At 41.8% G+C, this 18,515-nt stretch overlaps 1 protein-coding gene across 2 annotated transcripts in view; it reads left to right on the plus strand.

Moving 5' to 3' along the window:
* The window catches only part of arl3b (ADP ribosylation factor like GTPase 3b), a 33,231-nt gene extending 15,468 nt beyond the window's left edge, over positions 1-17,763 (plus strand). For both annotated transcript variants that reach the window (XM_038821438.1, XM_038821437.1), the window contains exons 3-6: positions 888-1,004; positions 3,347-3,397; positions 6,322-6,507; positions 13,045-17,763. In XM_038821438.1, coding sequence (XP_038677366.1) covers positions 888-1,004; positions 3,347-3,397; positions 6,322-6,507; positions 13,045-13,092 — 402 coding nt within the window. In that variant the 3' untranslated portion in view covers positions 13,093-17,763. The remainder of the gene's footprint in view (positions 1-887; positions 1,005-3,346; positions 3,398-6,321; positions 6,508-13,044) is intronic.
* Positions 17,764-18,515: the final 752 nt, after the last annotated feature.

Below are 18,515 nucleotides of genomic sequence, written 5' to 3' on the forward strand. Positions count from 1 at the left end.
TCAGCGAGAACTTAAATCATCAGCTGAAGTCCTTAGTAGAAATGTCATATTGAATGACAAAGCAGGTGAGGTCGTGAGGATCAAGCAGGCTCACCAGTCACATTAAAGGCAAGTGAAAATGGTGGGTCGCGAAGGTCAGCCGGTGTGGGTCCTGAAGATCGGCCTATTGGTAAATGTGGGTCCTGGGGGAAGAAAGTTTGAAAAATACTGCCTGGAATTTCTCTCCTAAACAACATCATCCTCTTCACCTCCTTTCTTCCATTAACACCCTTATTAATGCTTTTGATCACTCCTCCATAAATCCTTCCTTTTGTATTGGCGTTCATTTTTCTTTTAAAAAAAAAACAAATTTAGAGTACCCAATTATTATCTTTTTCCAATTAAGGGGCAATTTAGCGTGGCCAATCCACCTACCCCACACAACTTTTGGGTTGCGGGGCTGAGACCCACACAAACACGTGGAGAATGTGCAAACTCCACATGGACAGTGACCTGGGGTCTTCGTGCCGTGAGGCAGCAGTGCTAACTACTGAGTCACCGTACCGCCCCCATTTGTCTTTCCTGGCAGTCTGTGAAGCAGCTTGTTATAGGTTCTATATGAATGCAAAATGTTTTTTTATGGGGTCTGCGTTACATTTCATTCTATCTGTTGAGATCTTCCATAGTCCTCTGGACAATTTAAATATTACCTGGAAAGGAGGAAGATAAAGACTGCAGGTTTTGTAACTTTAACAAAATCGTATTAGCTGTTCAACAAGAATGTTAACAAGGCTTTGCAGTAGAGCAACGCACCTGATGGCTCGTTTGTTTGGGTTAAATGTTGATTCACTGTAAACTTGACTGGAACAAACTTCAAAAATAAAAAAAATCCTTTTTTATCTCTCCAGGGATTTAATATTAAAAGTGTGCAGTCTCAAGGTTTCAAGTTAAATGTTTGGGATATTGGAGGACAGAGGAAGATAAGGCCGTACTGGAGAAATTATTTTGAAAATACTGATGTGCTTGTGAGTATTTGCATACTTACCCATGTTCTCTTTTGCATTCAACCCTATTGTCTACTGAATATTACTGATATACGGTCACTCTTTAACTTGTACATTCCTCTGTTAATGTAAACAAAATGTGACCAGAAAGGTTGATAGGATTTTAATTTATTTATTAGCCACCCAATGCTACTCGGTTATCATTGCAGCAGAGAAAAGAAGTGTTGCACATTTATTCCTTTTTTACCTTTCTGAATTTGTGAGGAATTGCAGACCTGCTTGCAGCAATATTGGCTCATGCATCCCTGGCTGCATTTGTTGGTGCAAATTGTGTTCTTTACTACAAAGGTGTAGTGTAAATCCAGATCTCGGGCAGTGAAAACCTGAAGCCAATGTGAAGCAGAGCAGCACTCCCCTCCAGGGAATGTCACTCTGCTTTGCAATGGAGTTGAGTCAGGCCCTGATTTTCAAGTTACATATTTTTTGAAATCCTTCACAGGAGGTGAGCATTGTTGGCCAGGCCAGCATTTTTATTGCCCATCCCAAATTTTCCTTGAGAAAGTGGTGGTGAGCTGCTGCTTGAATCGCTGCCCAGTACTTAATAACAATCTTTATTGTCTCAAGTAGGCTTACATTAACACTTCAGTGAAGTTACTGTGAAAACCCCCTAGTCGCCATACTTCGGCACCTGTTCGGGTACACAGAGGGAGAATTCAGTATGTCCAAATTACTTAACAGCTCGTCTTTCGGGACTTGTGAGAGGAAACCGGAGCACCTGGAGGAAACCCACGCAGACACGGGAGAACACAGACAGTGACCCAAGCCGGGAATCGAACCTTGGACCCTGGAGCTGTGAAGCAATGGTGCTGACCACTGTGAAGCAACAGTGCTAACCACTGTGAAGCAACAGTACTAACCACTGTGCTACCGTGCTGCCCATTAATCAGATGGCATTGCTAGGGAGCAAGTTTCAGGATTTTGACCCAGCCACAGTGCAGGACTGGCGTTATAGTTCCAAGTCAGGATGGTGAGTGGCTTAGAGGGGAACTTGTAGGTGAATGTGTTCCATGCATCTGCTGTTCTTGCCCTTCTAGATAGAAGAGGTTGCAGGTCTGGAAGGTTCTGTCGAATGAACTTTGTTAAGTTGCTGAAGTGCATCTTGTAGATGATGCACACTGCTACCACTGCATGTCCATGGTGGACTGAGTGGATGTTGAAGGTGGTGGATGGGGTGCCAATCAAGTGGGCAGTTTTGTTATGGACACAAGCTTCTTGTGTGTTGTTAGAGGTGCACTCATCCAGGCAAGTGGAGAATATTCCATCACACTCTTGATTTGTGCCTCGTAGATTGTGGACAGGCTTTGGGGCTTCAGGAGGTGAATTACTCTTCTCAGAATTCCCAGCCTCTGACCGCAGTATTTATATGGCTAGTCCAGTTCAGTTTCTGGTTAATGGTAAAACCCCAGAACATTGATACTGGGAGATTCAGCAGTGGTAATGCCATTGAATGTCAAGGGCAGGTTGTTAGGCTCGTATAATATCCGTATCAACTGGAATACAACTGTCAAATAAAAGCAGCCTCAATAATGATTAAAACTCAAAGCAAACATGGGGAGAACATGCAGACTCCACACAGGCAGTTACCCAAGCCGGGAATCGAACCTGGGACCCTGGTGCTGTGAAGCAACAGTGCTAACCACTGCTACCGTGCCACCCTTGCGAGTGACATCAAGAATTAATTGAGTACCATAACCGTACCGTATTTAATTGAAGTTTTCTGCAAAGCCTTTTGTTTCATTCATGACAGTGGCCTGTTGCTATGTCTGATCAACAGGCTTAATACAGTAAATGTTTCCAACTCAACTCAACCATGTGTGCAAAACCTTCTAACCTCCAAACCTTTTCCATGGAGCAAACAATTAAAATTGACTGTGTATTGATAGGAGCACTGCTGAAATGTTGACTTGTCTGTTCTCTCCACAAATTTGCTGAATGTTTCCAGCATTTTCTGTTTCTGTTTCCCCACATATGCAATATTTTGTGTTTGTGTTGGGACAGCAGTACTGATTCTGTTATTCTTTTTGGTGTAAAAATGATTGCACCTCTGCACGTTTGCCATAATTAGGATCTTGATATTCTGTTGTGAATATCTTTTTTGCTTTTGATTCAATTGCGACATGTAGCAGTCAGGGCAATCATTAAATTTTCTCACCCTGGTCTAAACCGGGCAACACATCATTTTGTTCATACCACCATTGGAATAGCTACTCTCCGGTTTGAGTTGCATTATGCGGGACTTTTCCTTGCTTTTGCAATGGGTCTTTACTTTTCTGTCCTGTAAATCAATTTCAATTTTCTTCCAGATCTACGTCATTGACAGTGCGGACCGAAAACGGTTTGAAGAAACGGGGCAGGTGAATTACTTTATGTTTCCTCCTGAAGTCGTACACGCACAGCTGCATCAATCCATGGCATGGCACACGTTTACTCTACAATAGACCTTTTTATTTTACCATAACCAACTACCAAAAGCAGGTTTATAACAAATAAAAATTAAGTTGGGGATTCACGAGTGAGTTCTGAAGCACATAAATGCAAAAGTTTTTTTTAGAACCCATACATTGACCAAACTATTCATCACTTGTCTCAATAACTCCGCCTTTGGCTTAGTGTCAGTTTTTACCTAATTATGTTTGTGAAGCACCTTCGGACATTTTTCCACATTAATGTCATTATATGGATGAAGTTCAGTAGAATTTGTATACTAAATTAAAGGATGGAGCAGTTATTTCAGCTTAGCGATGATATAATGAGGAGAAAGCACATATCAAACAGCACTTAGGAAGAACAGGAAGAAAAATGTGAGGAGTTAAGTGGTAACGTAGGGTTTTGGAAGCAGAAGGTTCATCTATTCTGTGGTAAAATTGATCATAATGTATGCACAGTTATTAGGGCCACAATTTAGTGGGAGATTCCTGTAATGTCCGCTAAAATAGCGCAAAAACGCAAATCTCAATGGCAAGATTTGAGTACCTTCTTCCCCCCCCCCCCCCCCCCCCCCCCCAAATCGATGATGTAACTAGGTTCACTCACTTTTAACTAAGTAACAATGCCATTAGGATGTTCGCCAACGACGTATCCCCTCCACCTACCCCTTGCCGACGTAATGACATGCAGGATGCAGATGTGCCTGTAGCCCCTGGGGGGGGGTGAGAGTCATGCCCTGACATTGCTCCATTGGGAGAGTTGCCCTCCTCCATTGAGGGGAGAAGTTCCCCTTATTGATGGGGCGTTGCCCTTATCCTCTGGGAGCTCTCAATGTTCATGTTGGTGGGGGCAGCACAGTAGCACAAGTGGATAGCACTGTGGCTTCACAGCCCCAGGGTCCCAGGTTCGATTCCCCGCTGGGTCACTGTCTGTGCGGAGTCTGCACGTTCTCCCCATGTCTGCGTGGTTTTCCTCCGGGTGCTCCAGTTTTCTCCCACGTGCAGGTTAGGTGGATTGGCCATGATAAATTGCCCGTAGTGACGGAAAAGGTTAGGAGGGGTTATTGGGTTACGGGGCTAGGGTGGAAGTGAGGGCTTAATTGGGTCGGTGCAGACTCGACAGGCCGAATGGCCTCCTTCTGCTCTGTATGTTCTATGTTAAACTTTGAGATTGGGGGTACTGTTTAGAAATAGCACCACAATCTAAGATTCCCAGTGGCCATGTGAACCAAGCTAGCCCTTTGAAATTAAACAGACTGCCGTTAGATCTGGCGGGAAAAAGCCACTGTGAAACCTGATCCAGCACTCTGCCAATTTTGGGGAAGATTGCACCCTAAGTGCCCCAGCTCAGAAAATAAATTGGTCTTTCAATTTATCATAGAATCATAGAATTTACATTGCAGAAGGAGGCTAATCGGCCTATCGAGTCAGCACCGGCCCTTACAAAGAGCACCTTACTCAAGCCCAAGTGTCTACCCTATTCCTGTAACCCAGTAACCCCTGCTTAACCTTTTTTGGACACTAAGGGCAATTTAGCATCACCAATCCACCTAACCCGCACATTTTTGGACTGTGGGAGGAAACCGGAGCACCCGGAGGAAACCCACGAAGACACGGGGAGAACGTGCAGGCTTCACCCAGACAGTGACCCAAGCTGCGAATCAAACCTGGGACCCTGGCGCTGTGAAGCAACTGTGCTGACCATGTGCTGCCCACGCTATACCTAATGTAGGAAAATGTCAAGTTATGCACTTTGGTAGGAAGAATAAAGGAGCTGAGTATTTTTTTTAATGGCGCAAGACTGCAGGAAACTGCACAGGGGTCTGGGGATCTTTGTGCATAAATCACAAAAGCTAGCTTGCAAGTTCAGGTAATTGGGAAGGCAAATGGAATGTTGGCTTTTATTTTAAGGGAGGCGGAATGCAGGATAAAAATAGAGAAATCTTGCTGAAACTATGCAAAGCACCAGTTGGATCACGCCTGAATACTGTGAACAGTTTGGTCCCCTTATCTAAGGAAAGATAAACGGGCACTCGAGGCAGTCCAAAGAAGGTTCGTGAGGTTGATCCTGGGTACGGAGGGATTTTCTTTTGAGGAGAGGTTGAGCAGATTGGCCGTGTACTCACTGAAATTTAGAAGAATGAGTGGTGACCATTTTGCGACATAAAGGATTCTCATGGAGACTGTATAGGGTAGATGCTAAGCTTTTGATTCCCCTTGTGGGAGAGTCTAATAACATGGGGCATAATCTCAGAGTAAGGGTCGCCCGTTTAAATCAGATGAGGAGGAATTTCTTTTCTGAGGGTAATTAATGTGTAGAATTCTTTACCACAGAGAGCTATGGAGGATGGGTTGTTAAAAATGTTCACGGCTGAGATAGACAGATTTTCAATCAATAAAGGAATCAAAGCCCATGGGGATAAGGTGGAGCTAAGGATTACTTCAGATCAACCAAGATCTCACTGAATGGTGGAGCAGACTTGATGGACTGAGGGGCTTACTTCTGCTCCTACGTTTTATGGTCTGATCTGCTGCACCATAACTCATCCGGGATTTAGAATTTATTGAATGTCTTGTAATTGATGAATTTAAAGGCAACAAGTGTGAGGTGAATACTGAACTCAGGAGTGCTACTGTGAGATTTTAAAGTGGGAGACTGCAAAATGCCTTCTGCTTTGCCATAGCAATGGGATTCTTGTCACTTTGGAATATCAGGAACGTAACTACCAATTTAACATGCTGCAGCTTTTTAGTTTCGGAGCACCTTCAGTTGCGGAGAACGGTAGATTCCAGTTTCATCAGCAGATCCACTAAAGGATCAGTGTAATATTTTCATTTGAATATGCTTTCAGGAGCTTGCTGAGCTGCTGGACGAAGAAAAGCTGAGTGCTGTCCCTGTTCTCGTGTTTGCAAACAAGCAGGACTTGCTCACAGCTGCCCCAGCCTCTGAGATAGCTGAGGGATTGAATCTGCACACAATTCGTGACCGTGTCTGGCAAATCCAGTCTTGCTCTGCGCTCACAGGAGAGGGTGTACAGGTAAGCTTCTCTCATCGGTTTTTTGTATCCAGAAAGGATGCAATTATTTTACAGCATACATTGTATCCTGTTTTCCTTTAATCTTGGATTATGGTGACAGGTCAAAGATGGCTTTTTGAAGATAATCAGCGTAGTTTAGAAGCAGATTATTGAACTGTGTTGTTCCTAAGGGTGTTAGCATTCTGATATTTTTCAGATTTAAGTAGCATTAATGCTAATAAAAGCAAAATATGTTAGTTTTCCTGGCAATAACAGTTGATTGTAATTCAATTAAGATTAGTGATTTACATATCCTCATAATTAGATTGTCATTTCTATGCCATCATAGTCACTGAGGGGGAAAGCACTTGACATGTATTAAAACAGTTGTGTAGTATCACCAGCAATATATATTGTGTAAGTAGTTCACATAATTGTTATAAATTGAGGTCTGCATCTTTGAATTGACATTTCACCCCTTGAGATTCCAGTGTTTGATTCATTCCCTGGAGCGCATTGCATTGAAGAGATAGAAAGAAAATCCCTATTTTTATCCTCTTGTTTAATCCCAAGTTATCCTCATGTCAGTAATTTTTACTAGCCCCATTAATAGGCAGCTTCATCCAGGTCTCTGCGAAGCATTTTGACAAAGAGATGGGTGAAATAGAATGCTGACATCTTCCTTCAAGAGTTATCCTTGCATTCAGTGGGGTTGGGCATCACTGGCAATGCCAACATTTGTTACCGACCCATATTTTGCTTGAGAAGGTCATTGTGAGCCACTTCCTTGCACTGCTCCAGTTGCTCCCACAGTGCTGTTAGGTGGGGAGCTCCAGAATTTTGACCCAACATTAGTGACAAAATGACAATATATTTCCAATTCAGAATGGTGTGTGGGTGGCCTGGTGACGCAGTGGTTAGCACTGCTGCTTCACGGCACTGGGGACCCGGGTTTGATCCCAGCCCCGGGTCACTGTCCGTGTGGAGTTTGCACATTCTCCCCGTGTCTGCGTGGGTCTTGCCCCCAAACCCAAAGATGTGCAGGGTAGGTGGATTGGCCACGCTAAATTGCCACTTAATTGGAAAAGAAGAATTGGGTACTCCAAATTTTTTTTTAAAATTCAGAATGGTGTGTGACTGGTGTTCCCATGCATCTGCTACCTTTGTCCTTCTAGATGGTTATTGTCACACATTTGGGAGGTGATCTTGATGACTTGATAGTTGCTGCATTGCCCATCAATGTTTCCCAAACCGTTTCCTGATCTTTTTAACGCCTTGGGTTTTGTGTGACCCCAGAGTGACAATTGGGTGTTAGTGAGTTGTGAGGGGGTGGATGGTTACTCAGGCTGAGGGGGTTCTAAACTATTGAGTTTGTCCAGGAAAATGCCACCATCCATATTTTTACTCTTAAACCAGTGGGGTACAGCAGCAATCAGGCCTCTGAGAACAGGCAATTACGTCGCACTCACTGACAGAAACATAGACAAAGGCCCTTCAAGCCTGCTCCGCTGTTCAGGATCCCAGATGAGAACCGAACTATTTGCAATTTGTAAAACTATGAGTAAAGCTGACTGCATCACAGGAATGATAACACAGACCAATAGCTTTATAGATAAAAGTTACAACAGTTCTTCAGTAAAAGGAAAATCTTTAACTTACTCCCTACACGTGACACTATATATTCCAATTAAGCAAATCAATATAGTTCAAATACCACTTATAAATAAAGTTAAGAATTAGGTTCTCTCTAAGTAAACCTTTCAGAAGCAAACTGGAAGACTTAAAGCCTGTGGCAAACTGCAACTGCAGACAGACCTGGCTCCTCCCCTTAATTACATAATCTGTATCCAAAGCATAAAACATTCTACTGTCTCTACCCACAGATGCTCCATGATCCGGTTGGCCAGGACCAAATGCAATATCTCTCATAAATGATCTACACTCCAAAAACCTCCCAAAGCAAAACAATATTCCATTAGCCACCCATCTATTTTTTTTTTAAATTTAGATTAGCCAATTATTTTTTCCAATTAAGGGGCAATTTAGCGTGGCCAATCCACCTACTCTGCACATTTTTGGGTTGTGGGGGCGAAACCCACGCAGACACGGGGAGAACGTGCAAACTTCACACGGACAGTGACCCAGAGCCGGGATCGAACCTGGGACCTCAGCGCCGTGAGGCGGTTGTGCTAACCACTAGGCCACCGTGCTGCCCTTGCCACCCATCTATAAACAAGAAAATGTTCCTCAAATCTATAAGCAGAACACTCGCGCTGTAAAATCAAGGATTACCCCCCCCCCCCCTCTTTATAACCCCTTAAGCACAGGTTTGGCAAACATACTGGCTTTAAGCATCTTAAATCTGTTTTATAATAACAGTACGGCAACAATTTCCAATATGTAACAATTTTTCATTCATCTATGACTATGATTATGATTTATGTGGCCATTACTGAAACATGGTTAAAGGATGGTCACGACTCGGAGTTATATATCCGAGGATATCAAACTATTCGGAAGGACAGAGTGGATGGTAAGGGAGTTGGTGTAGCTCTTTTATTTAAGGATGACATCCGGGCAATAGTAAGAGATGGCATCAGTGCTATGGAGGATAAGGTTGAATCCATTTGGGTGGACATCAGGAATAGTAAGGGGATAAATTCACTGATAGGAGTTGTCTATAGGCCACCAAATAGTAACATTATAGTGGGGCAGGCAATAAACAAAGAAATAACTGATGCATGTAGAAATGGTACAGTAGTTATCATGGGGGATTTTAATCTACATGTCGATTGGTTTAACCAGGTCAGTCAAGGCAGCCTTGAGGAGGAGTTTATAGAATGTATCCGTGATAGTTTCCTAGAACAGTATATAATGGAACCTACGAGGGAACAAGCGGTCCTAGATCTGGTCCTGTGTAATGAGACAGGATTGATTAATGATCTCATAGTTAGGGATCCTCTCGGAAGGAGCGATCACAATATGGTGGAATTTAAAATACAGATGGAGGGTGAGAAGGTAAAATCAAACACTAGTGTTTTGTGCTTAAACAAAAGAGATTACAATGGGATGAGAGAAGGTAGACTGGGAGCGAAGACTTTATGGTGAAACAGTTGAGGAACAGTGGAGAACCTTCCAAGCAATTTTTCACAGTGCTCAGCAAAAGTTTATACCAACAAAAAGGAAGGATGGTAGAAAGAGAGAAAATCGACCGTGGATATCTAAGGAAAAAAGGGAGAGTATTAAATTGAAGGAAAAAGCATACAAAGTGGCAAAGATTAGTGGGAGACGAGAGGACTGGGAAATCTTTAGGGGGCAACAGAAAGCTACTGAAAAAGCTATAAAGAAGAGTAAAATAGATTATTAGAGTAAACTTGCTCAGAATATAAAAACAGATAGTAAAAATTTCTACAAATATATAAAACAAAAAAGAATGGCTAAGGTAAATATTGGTCCTTTAGAGGATGAGAAGGGAGATTTAATAATGGGAGATGAGGAAATGGCTGCGGAACTGAACACGTTTTTTAGGTCGGTCTTCATAGTGGAAGGCACAAATAACATGCCAGTGACTGATAGAAATGAGGCTATGACAGGTGAGGACCTTGAGATGATTGTTATCACTAAGGAGGTAGTGATGGGCAAGCTAATGGGGCTAAAGATAGACAAGTCTCCTGGCCCTGATGGAATGCATGGGAAATTGCAAATGCTCTAGTTATAATTTACCAAAATTCACTCGACTCTGGGGTGGTCCCAGTGGATTGGAAATTAGCAAACGTGACACCACTGTTTTAAAAAAGGAGGTAGGCAGAAAGCGGGTAACTATAGGCCAGTGAGCTTAACTTCGGTAGTAGGGAAGATGCTGGAAACTATCATCCAGGAAGAAATAGCGAGGCATCTGGATGGAAATTGTCCCATTGGGCAGACGCAGCATGGGTTCATAAAGGGCAGGTTGTGCCTAACTAATTTAGTGGAATTTTTTGAGGACATTACCAGAGCAGTAGATAACGGGGAGCCAATGGATGTGGTATATCTGGATTTCTGGAAGGCCTTTGACAAGGTGCCACACAAAAGGTTGCTGCATAAGATAAAGATGCATGGCATTACGGGTAAAGTAATAGCATGGATAGAGGATTGGTTAATTAATAGAAAGCAAAGAGTGGGGATTAATGGGTGTTTCTCTAGTTGGCAATCAGTAGTTAGTGGTGTCCCTCAGGGATCAGTGTTGGGCCCACAATTGTTCACAATTTACACAGATGATTTGGAGTTGGGGACCAAGAGCAATGTGTCCAAGTTTGCAGACGACACTAAGATGAGTGGAAAAGCAAAAAGTGCAGAGGATACTGGAAGTCTGCAGGTGGACTTGGATAGGTTAAGTGAATGAGCTAGGGTCTAGCAGATGGAATACAATGTTGACAAATGAGAGGTTATCCATTTTGGTAGGAATAACAGCAAAAGGGATTATTATTTAAATGATAAATATTAAAACATGCTGCTGTGCGGAGAGACCTGGGTGTGCTAGTGCATGAGTCGCAAAAGTTGGTTTGCAGGTGCAACAGGTGATTAAGGCGGCAAGTGGAATTTTGTCCTTCATTGCTGGAGGGATGGAGTTTAAGACTAGGGAGGTTATGCTGCAATTGCACAAGGTGTTAGTGAGGCCACAGTACTGTGTTCAGTTTTGGTCTCCTTGCCTGAGAAAGGACATACTGGCGCTGGAGGGTGTACAGAGGAGATTCACTAGGTTAATCCCAGACCTGAAGGGGTTGGATTACGAGGAGAGGCTGAGTAGACTGGGACTGTACTCGTTGGAATTTGGAAGGATGAGGGGGGATCTTATAGAAACATATAAAATTATGAAGGAAATAGATAGGATAGATGTGGGCAGGTTGTTTCCACTGGCGGGTGAAAGCAGAATGAGGGGGCATAGCCTCAAAATAAGGGGAAGTAGATTTAGGACTGAGTTTAGGAGGAACTTCTTCACCCAAAGGGTTGTGAATCTATGGAATTCCTTGCCCAGTGATGCAGTTGAGGCTCCTTTATTAAATATTTTTAAGATAAGGACAGATAGTTTTTTGAAGAATAAAAGGATTAAGGGTTATGGTGTTCGGGCCGGAAAATGGAGCTGAGTCCACAAAAGATCAGCCATGATATCATTGGATGGTGGAGCAGGCTCGAGGGGCCAGATGGCCTATTCCTAGTTCTTATGTAATCATATCGTGACTGATCATCCAGCGCAGCAACCTGTTCCCACTTTCTGCCCATATCCTTTGATCACTGTCGCCCCAAGAGCTATCTCTATCTCCCTCTTGAAAACACAATATTTTGGCCTCAACTGCTTTTTGTGGCAGCAAATTCCACAGGCTCACTCAGGTGAAGAGATTTTGTCTCACCCCATATCCTTAGACCGCAACCCCTGTTCCTTGACTTCCCCAGCCTCTGGGAACATCCTTCCTGCATCTACCCTGCTTAATCCTGTTAGAATTTTATAAGTTTCTATGAGATCCCCCCCCCATTCTTCTAAAGTCCAGAGAATACAATCCTAGCCGACTCATGCATCAGTCCCACCATCCCAGGAATCCGTCTGGTAAACCTCCGCCGCACTCCCTCCACAGCAAGAACAACCTTCCTCAGATAAGGAGACCAAAACTGCACAGAATATTCCAGCTGTGGCTTCAACAATGCCCTGTATCCTGCACTCGAGTCCTGCTATGAAGGCTATTTGTCTTCTTTACTGCCTGCTGCACCTGCTTGGTTACCTTCAACAATTGATGTACAAGGACACCCAGCTCTCATTGCACATTCCAAAAGGAAGACAAACATTCAAAGCAGCCTTACAGCTGTCAAAACACAGTGCGAGTCCCACAGCCATTTCTGCCTTGGTGCTCATGGACTCAGAATCCCCTCCATTGTGATGGCGAAACTCTTTCTCTCTGTAGTCATTTCCACTTTTTCTCACCAGTCCACTTCTCAATCATTCATCTTGTACTTGGGCCAGAGGAATCCCTTTTATTGCATGCCCAGAATTTCTAGACCCGTGGAGCAGAATTATTTAGACATGTGTCTTGCACACCAAAACCTCAATCTGCTTTAGGACGTTGCCATAATTGAAGGCAGCTCAAAGTGCTTTTCTGCCCCCCCCCCTCCCTTATCCGTATGGTCCTGATAGACTGTCTGAGCTGAGCACGCCATGGCCCAAGGGTTGATAGAAATGACCAGTTGGAACATAGGCCACCTGCATCTTCCATTCAATACCTTTGAGATCTCGGCTATGCTAAGTTATTGTACTGCACTTTGGGTGGGGCACCAAGCATAGTGTTGGCCCATTGTTCAAAATGGTGAGTCGGGCACATTGATTTGATATGATTTAATTTCATTGCATTTATTGTCACATGTACAGTGAAAAGTATTTTTCTGCTGCCGAGGAATGTACACAGTACGTACATTCCTCGGAGACCCAATTGTCTGCCATCAGCACCTGTTGAGTAAATTGTATTTGGATTTAACACTCACCAATACCTGCTAACAGGTGTTAAAGCGACTATGTAATTTTATATTTTTCAGGATGGAATGAACTGGGTCTGCAAAAATATCCATGCAAAGAAGAAATGAACCACATCCAAGCGCAAAGGAGGGAACCAGAGACACCATTCCTAGCTTGATGACACTAATTAATTGTTCCTGACCAATATCTTCATTACCATTCACAGGTTTAGCTATGTACCAAGGAGAAACCTGGGAGTACCCTTGCCCCAATACACTACCTGAATTTCCACAACCTTTTTTATAAATACTGTACTTGTTCTGTAAATGTTGCTATGATACATCAATTTGTGCGTTTTTTTGCACTATGCATGGACTATGCTGATGTGCAATAATAACTCTTGTGGAACATGCCTTTTTTTTTTGCTGGAAAGTTTAAAAAATAAATTGTAATTCTCATGATTGGGTATGTGTTTCTCTTATCCAGATTAGTCTTTCTTTTTATAAAACTTATCTCTCTTTCCCCTCCTTTTGTGGAGCTGAACCAGTCTCCTGTATTTTAAATTATACTGACTTGTATGCCCCTTTACAGAGGGCACCGATCCATCTCAATGTGTACAGTTAAATATATATTTTCTTAATTAGAACTGGAATGAATTACTGCCGTCGCTCCCAATGGAAATATTTTGCTTTCCTTTCCTACACCCTCATGGATGCAAAAGGTCCTGGTGCATCATTGCTCCAAACCTTTTAAGCTGTCACTAATTCTTGGAGGTACAGGAGAGATGGGAGTGAGTGGATGTAATTCAGACTGAGTTTGCAGGTACCCTGCTAATAAACTGAACCCAGAAGTATAGCCGTGAAATTTACCGAAAGGTCTGTTACAAGCTTTGATGAATCGCAAACTAGCCCAACATTATAGACAAGTGCTTCGACTAAGAATGGATGCAATTGATGAGTTGCCTCAGTTGTCACTTATTTCATCTGAATTTTTCTCATAATAAAATTCATTTACCATGGACTAATTTTTAACTCCTAGGTGGGAGTGTGGCAAAGCCAGCGGCCGGTCCGTCTAGGATAGATAGCAGGGAGATTTGGCAGATTATAATGGCCGAGCCTCATTAATTGTTAACTTTGCAAAAAAAAAGGATTGGTGGCCGCAGGAAACAGTTGCTTAGTTAAAATTAAATGGTGGGACCACTTTCAGGCTAGGTACTCCAGGAGGGCAAATTCCAATCTTGAGAGACCCAATGTTTCCTCTAGGAAGGAGGTAGTTGAACTCAATCCCTGTGTTTCAGTGTCTGACCGTTCTAATTGTTGGTTGTTCTGTTAGTGCAGTTATCTCTCATGTTTTGACAGATTCCTTAACTATTTATTTGCTATAATTTTGGCCATAGTTTTGATTGGATGAGCCATGTTCAGTGTACATACAGTGTCCTAAATAATTTCAATGGGTTAAAGCTGGTTTCTTTAAATGTAGTAGGTTGAGTGACCTAATTAGCTTGCTTGAACTGTAAAATATTGTTAGACCTCGTATTGTAAATTACGGCGATTGGGGGAACCGGCTTTTTACATCAGAGTAAAAACACAAGGGATCAAGCCTTTGCAAACAGCAGACAGCCTGACTGCAAACCATGATCTAGGTTATTGGTGATATTAGTACACTGACGTGCACACTTTTGATGGGAAAAGGCATATCTCTGGGTATAATTACAATTGGGTTGAATAAAATGCAAGTTTAGTTTGCAGCAGTTACCTGATGCACATCTTTGCCAGAGCTTTATAGATAAAGTTTTTGGATTTTAATTTCTAGCTTAACTTGCTTCCCACTCAATCCCAGTCAGCAAGGATTTCCTGTTTGTTGACTACACGCTAAGTTACACTACTATACATTCACAAAACCTTTTAAAATTGTACTGAAGACTATCAAAATCTAAACTGAACTGTACAGCATTAGCCATACGCTATCTAGAAAGTGGTTCCTAGTCTGTCATAACATTACCCATTGAAGCACTCACCAAAGGTTTTGCGGCTTCATCATGCAGACTTGTTCTGACTTCAGTATATTCCTGTGGCAGCATGGTTTCTGTGATGGAAGCCAAGTTGGCACTCAATCCCCCAAATTCTCGGCCTGTTATAATTTCACAGTGCTGATGAAGTCTGAGATTGTGCCAGAAAGTATCCTAGCTTTATTTTTGTTCCGTGGGGCAACTATTGATATTACAGAAGATTCCATAGCCTACAGCAGGTGCTGTAGCCATAGTGAAGCCCAGCTTAAGTTTCCATTCTGATTTGGTGATCAAACGAGCACGCGTGTATGTGGTTCCTTTACAATATTAAGGTTTTTTTTATGGTTTAAAAGATTAAAAATTGTTCCCGTTGATGTAATACACTTAAATAATAGATGTGAAATAAACTGCTTTGATTTCCTTGGTTATGAAGTAAATTAGGCTTCACCTTTCTTCATTCGATCTCTCTAGCCGTGTTACTTCTCATGGTGCTTTACATATCACCAGTGTGCTGTTTTGCCCTAGTCTTTACTGTTTTCAAGCTCAGGTGCATTCCTTTTCACCACAATTTCAGGGTCTTGTTTTACAAAGGTGTATCTTGTTCTTAACTATTTATTTCACTACGAGTGAATATTCTGTACAGAATACACAAATATTTTCTTTGTTATTCGTAGCATAGTTGCTTTTCCTAAATACTTAAAAGTTTGGCAAAAAATAATTCTAGGAAGAATCTTTCCTCTATTTCATTGACTAGGCTTTTAATTACTTTGTGAGAAATTTGTATTTACATAAAGGAGCTGTGTATCCCTTCCAAAAATGAAACATTTGCTGTGACAGTGGGTGCATGTTTGAACCAAACTTTTTGATTGTGGAGAGTTCGCAAAGGAATGGGACCACTTGGTGCCAGTAATTGGCCACTCCTGTCTGGTTAAGAGTAATGACACTAAAACCAATAGATATGACCCAATAATCATCCATGTGCCTGACATGCTAGGCTGGATTGTGGTGCCAGTAGTTTGCTGACGAGCTTGTTGTTAAAGTCTGAAGACCTATGTTTCTGAATAAAATATGAAAATTTTCTCTTTTGTCAGCAATAACTTGATGCAGCCCTTGATACCCGAGCTGTTTGGCTTAAGATTTAGGCTGCACGTTTTGGAAACCTGAAAACAAAAACAAAAAATGGGACGTGAACAACAGGTCAGAAAGCAACAAGGGAAAAGTAGGTTGGTACTTTAGGTGGGATATGTTCCCGTACCGGCTGAGATTATTCACGAAGGCCCCGAATTCTCAATCTTTCCCCTCACCTGGGGTGTGGTGATCCTCAGGTTAAATCACCACCAGTCAGCTCTCCCCCCTCAAAGGGGAAAGCAGCCTATGGTCTACTGGGACTATGGCGACTTTTATCATTGGAGAATATCTTTTTTTCTGGTAACTGTCTTGCTGTACATTTTTAGTATATTTTGAATGAGTAAAACTAATGCGTGACTGCTGATATTTATCTGTCCACGAGCATTTCACTTCTAAATTCATAGGAAGACGCATTGAAGGACAGATTGCCATTTTAGTCTATGCTTGTGTGGTCTTGGAGTTCCTTGAGTTTCTAAAGTTAATCATAATTAAAGTGACACATAACCAAATGTTTACCCCTCATTGTATTTAAATAATTTATTTAGCATCTAGCTTGCAGAAATATCTATAAAACGTTTTCCGTATTACTGGATTCACAGACGTGTTGAAGCCAGTTAGTGTGGTCTAAACAGTTAAGCTTGTTGAAAAGGAACATGAGGCAGCCTTGGTTTAATTTGGTGGTGAAAGAGAATCTGTACCAGCGACCTGTTACATTAGTTAAGGTTCTGGTATGCAGTGATTATTCTTAACTATGCTCATGGAAAATGAAGCCATCCCTATTTAGGGAGGGAAAAAAACTCTCGACACCTTAGTAGCTAAAACCAACTTTGGTTCAATATGGTTACAGATAGCACAGACAGCCATGTGGCAATAGACGGTCTGTTGGTCTCAGATTTCAAACTGGCAAAATGCTTCTTTTCTGCCCTTTTGGGATTTTTATGGAGTTACACATTCGAATTCTTCTACCTAATCCCTCTGGCAGTAGCACACTCCATTGGGATAGATGAAATTCCATAGTTGCTGACAATCTGATCAATCTTCAAAGTCCATGATTTTGCTATAAACTCCGGATCACTGGTGTAATCCTTTTTCCATTTAAAGCCAATTATCTACAATTTGCATTTGGGATTTTTGTCCATTCTGTTTGGTAAAGATGATACAAGAATAGGATAGAAGGGTGAAGGAAGATTTTGAGGATTAAACTTCAAAGAGAATGATACAGCATTTAATTTTGTTTATTGCCCGATGCATTCTCTACGTGTTAATGTACTTCAGTGATGTTGTACAATATTACATTTCCAATCTAACTTGAATGGCATGCATTTTTATCAAGGAGTTCCTTCCCATTTCCTACTGCTATGCTTTTTTAAAAAGTATATGCTTGATAGTTAAGCTTATCCTGGAGTGCATGTGTTTTGTGTCAGTAAAGTGTAAATAATTGTGCACGTTTAACATGCAAGTCACCGTACATTCTTTATTTGGCTGTAGACATTCTGTCTGTGGTTTTAAGTTTATATTGTTACGATGTTACAACTGTTTGCAGCTTTTATATTCATTAGTCCAGAAGCAAATAAAGATACTGGTATTTTGTCATAGTCCATACTGTATATGTAATTCAAATGCAGAATGTCTTGTTCATGAAATAAAGACTATTTAATAGAAATTAAATGAAATTGAATTGATTTATTTCCCCCATCTCCTTCACCTGTCAAACTTAATCGAGAAACTCGAGGTCAAAAACTTATGTGCTGAGGCACATAATGCAGTTCAGCACCATAGGTAGAAATAATTGCTGAAAGAGAAACCTCCAATTTAATAATAAACTTTTCTTGCCCAGAAGAGCCTTCTCAGAAACAGGAGCTGGATGCAGGCCCTATGGTGTGAGCTATGGATAGAGCCATTAACACAATAGAACTCCCCAAGGTGCTTCACAGGAGAGTTACAGATCAGCATGTAACACTGAATGACACAAGGAGATATTCGGACAGATGACCAAAAGATTGGACAAAGAGGTAGGTTTTGAGGGAGAGGGTCTACCAGAAGCAAAGAGATAAAAAGGTTTAGGGAGGGAATTCATTAAGTAATGCAGGGGAATAGTCTTTGTCACAGATTGGTAACTTGGCATCTTGGAGGCAACCGGTAATGTTGAGATGGATGGTTACATGTACATCAGGACAGGTTATATGTACATGCATAGACAAAGTTCATCTGGGAAACTTTGAAACTGACACATGCAGTGTCCATTATATTTGCTTCACGGCTCCAGTTCATTAAAAAAATTACATCGTCCGATTTGACTCAATTTTTAAATGGATAAGAATGCGGACAATGCAAAGACAACAAACAATGAACAAATAGGAAAATGAAATAGGTTAATATTTGCCAGCTGTCATCTTCCTTATTAACAGGATATTG

This window comes from Scyliorhinus canicula, chromosome 16 (genome assembly GCF_902713615.1).
Source record: "Scyliorhinus canicula chromosome 16, sScyCan1.1, whole genome shotgun sequence".
Taxonomy (NCBI): domain Eukaryota; kingdom Metazoa; phylum Chordata; class Chondrichthyes; order Carcharhiniformes; family Scyliorhinidae; genus Scyliorhinus; species Scyliorhinus canicula.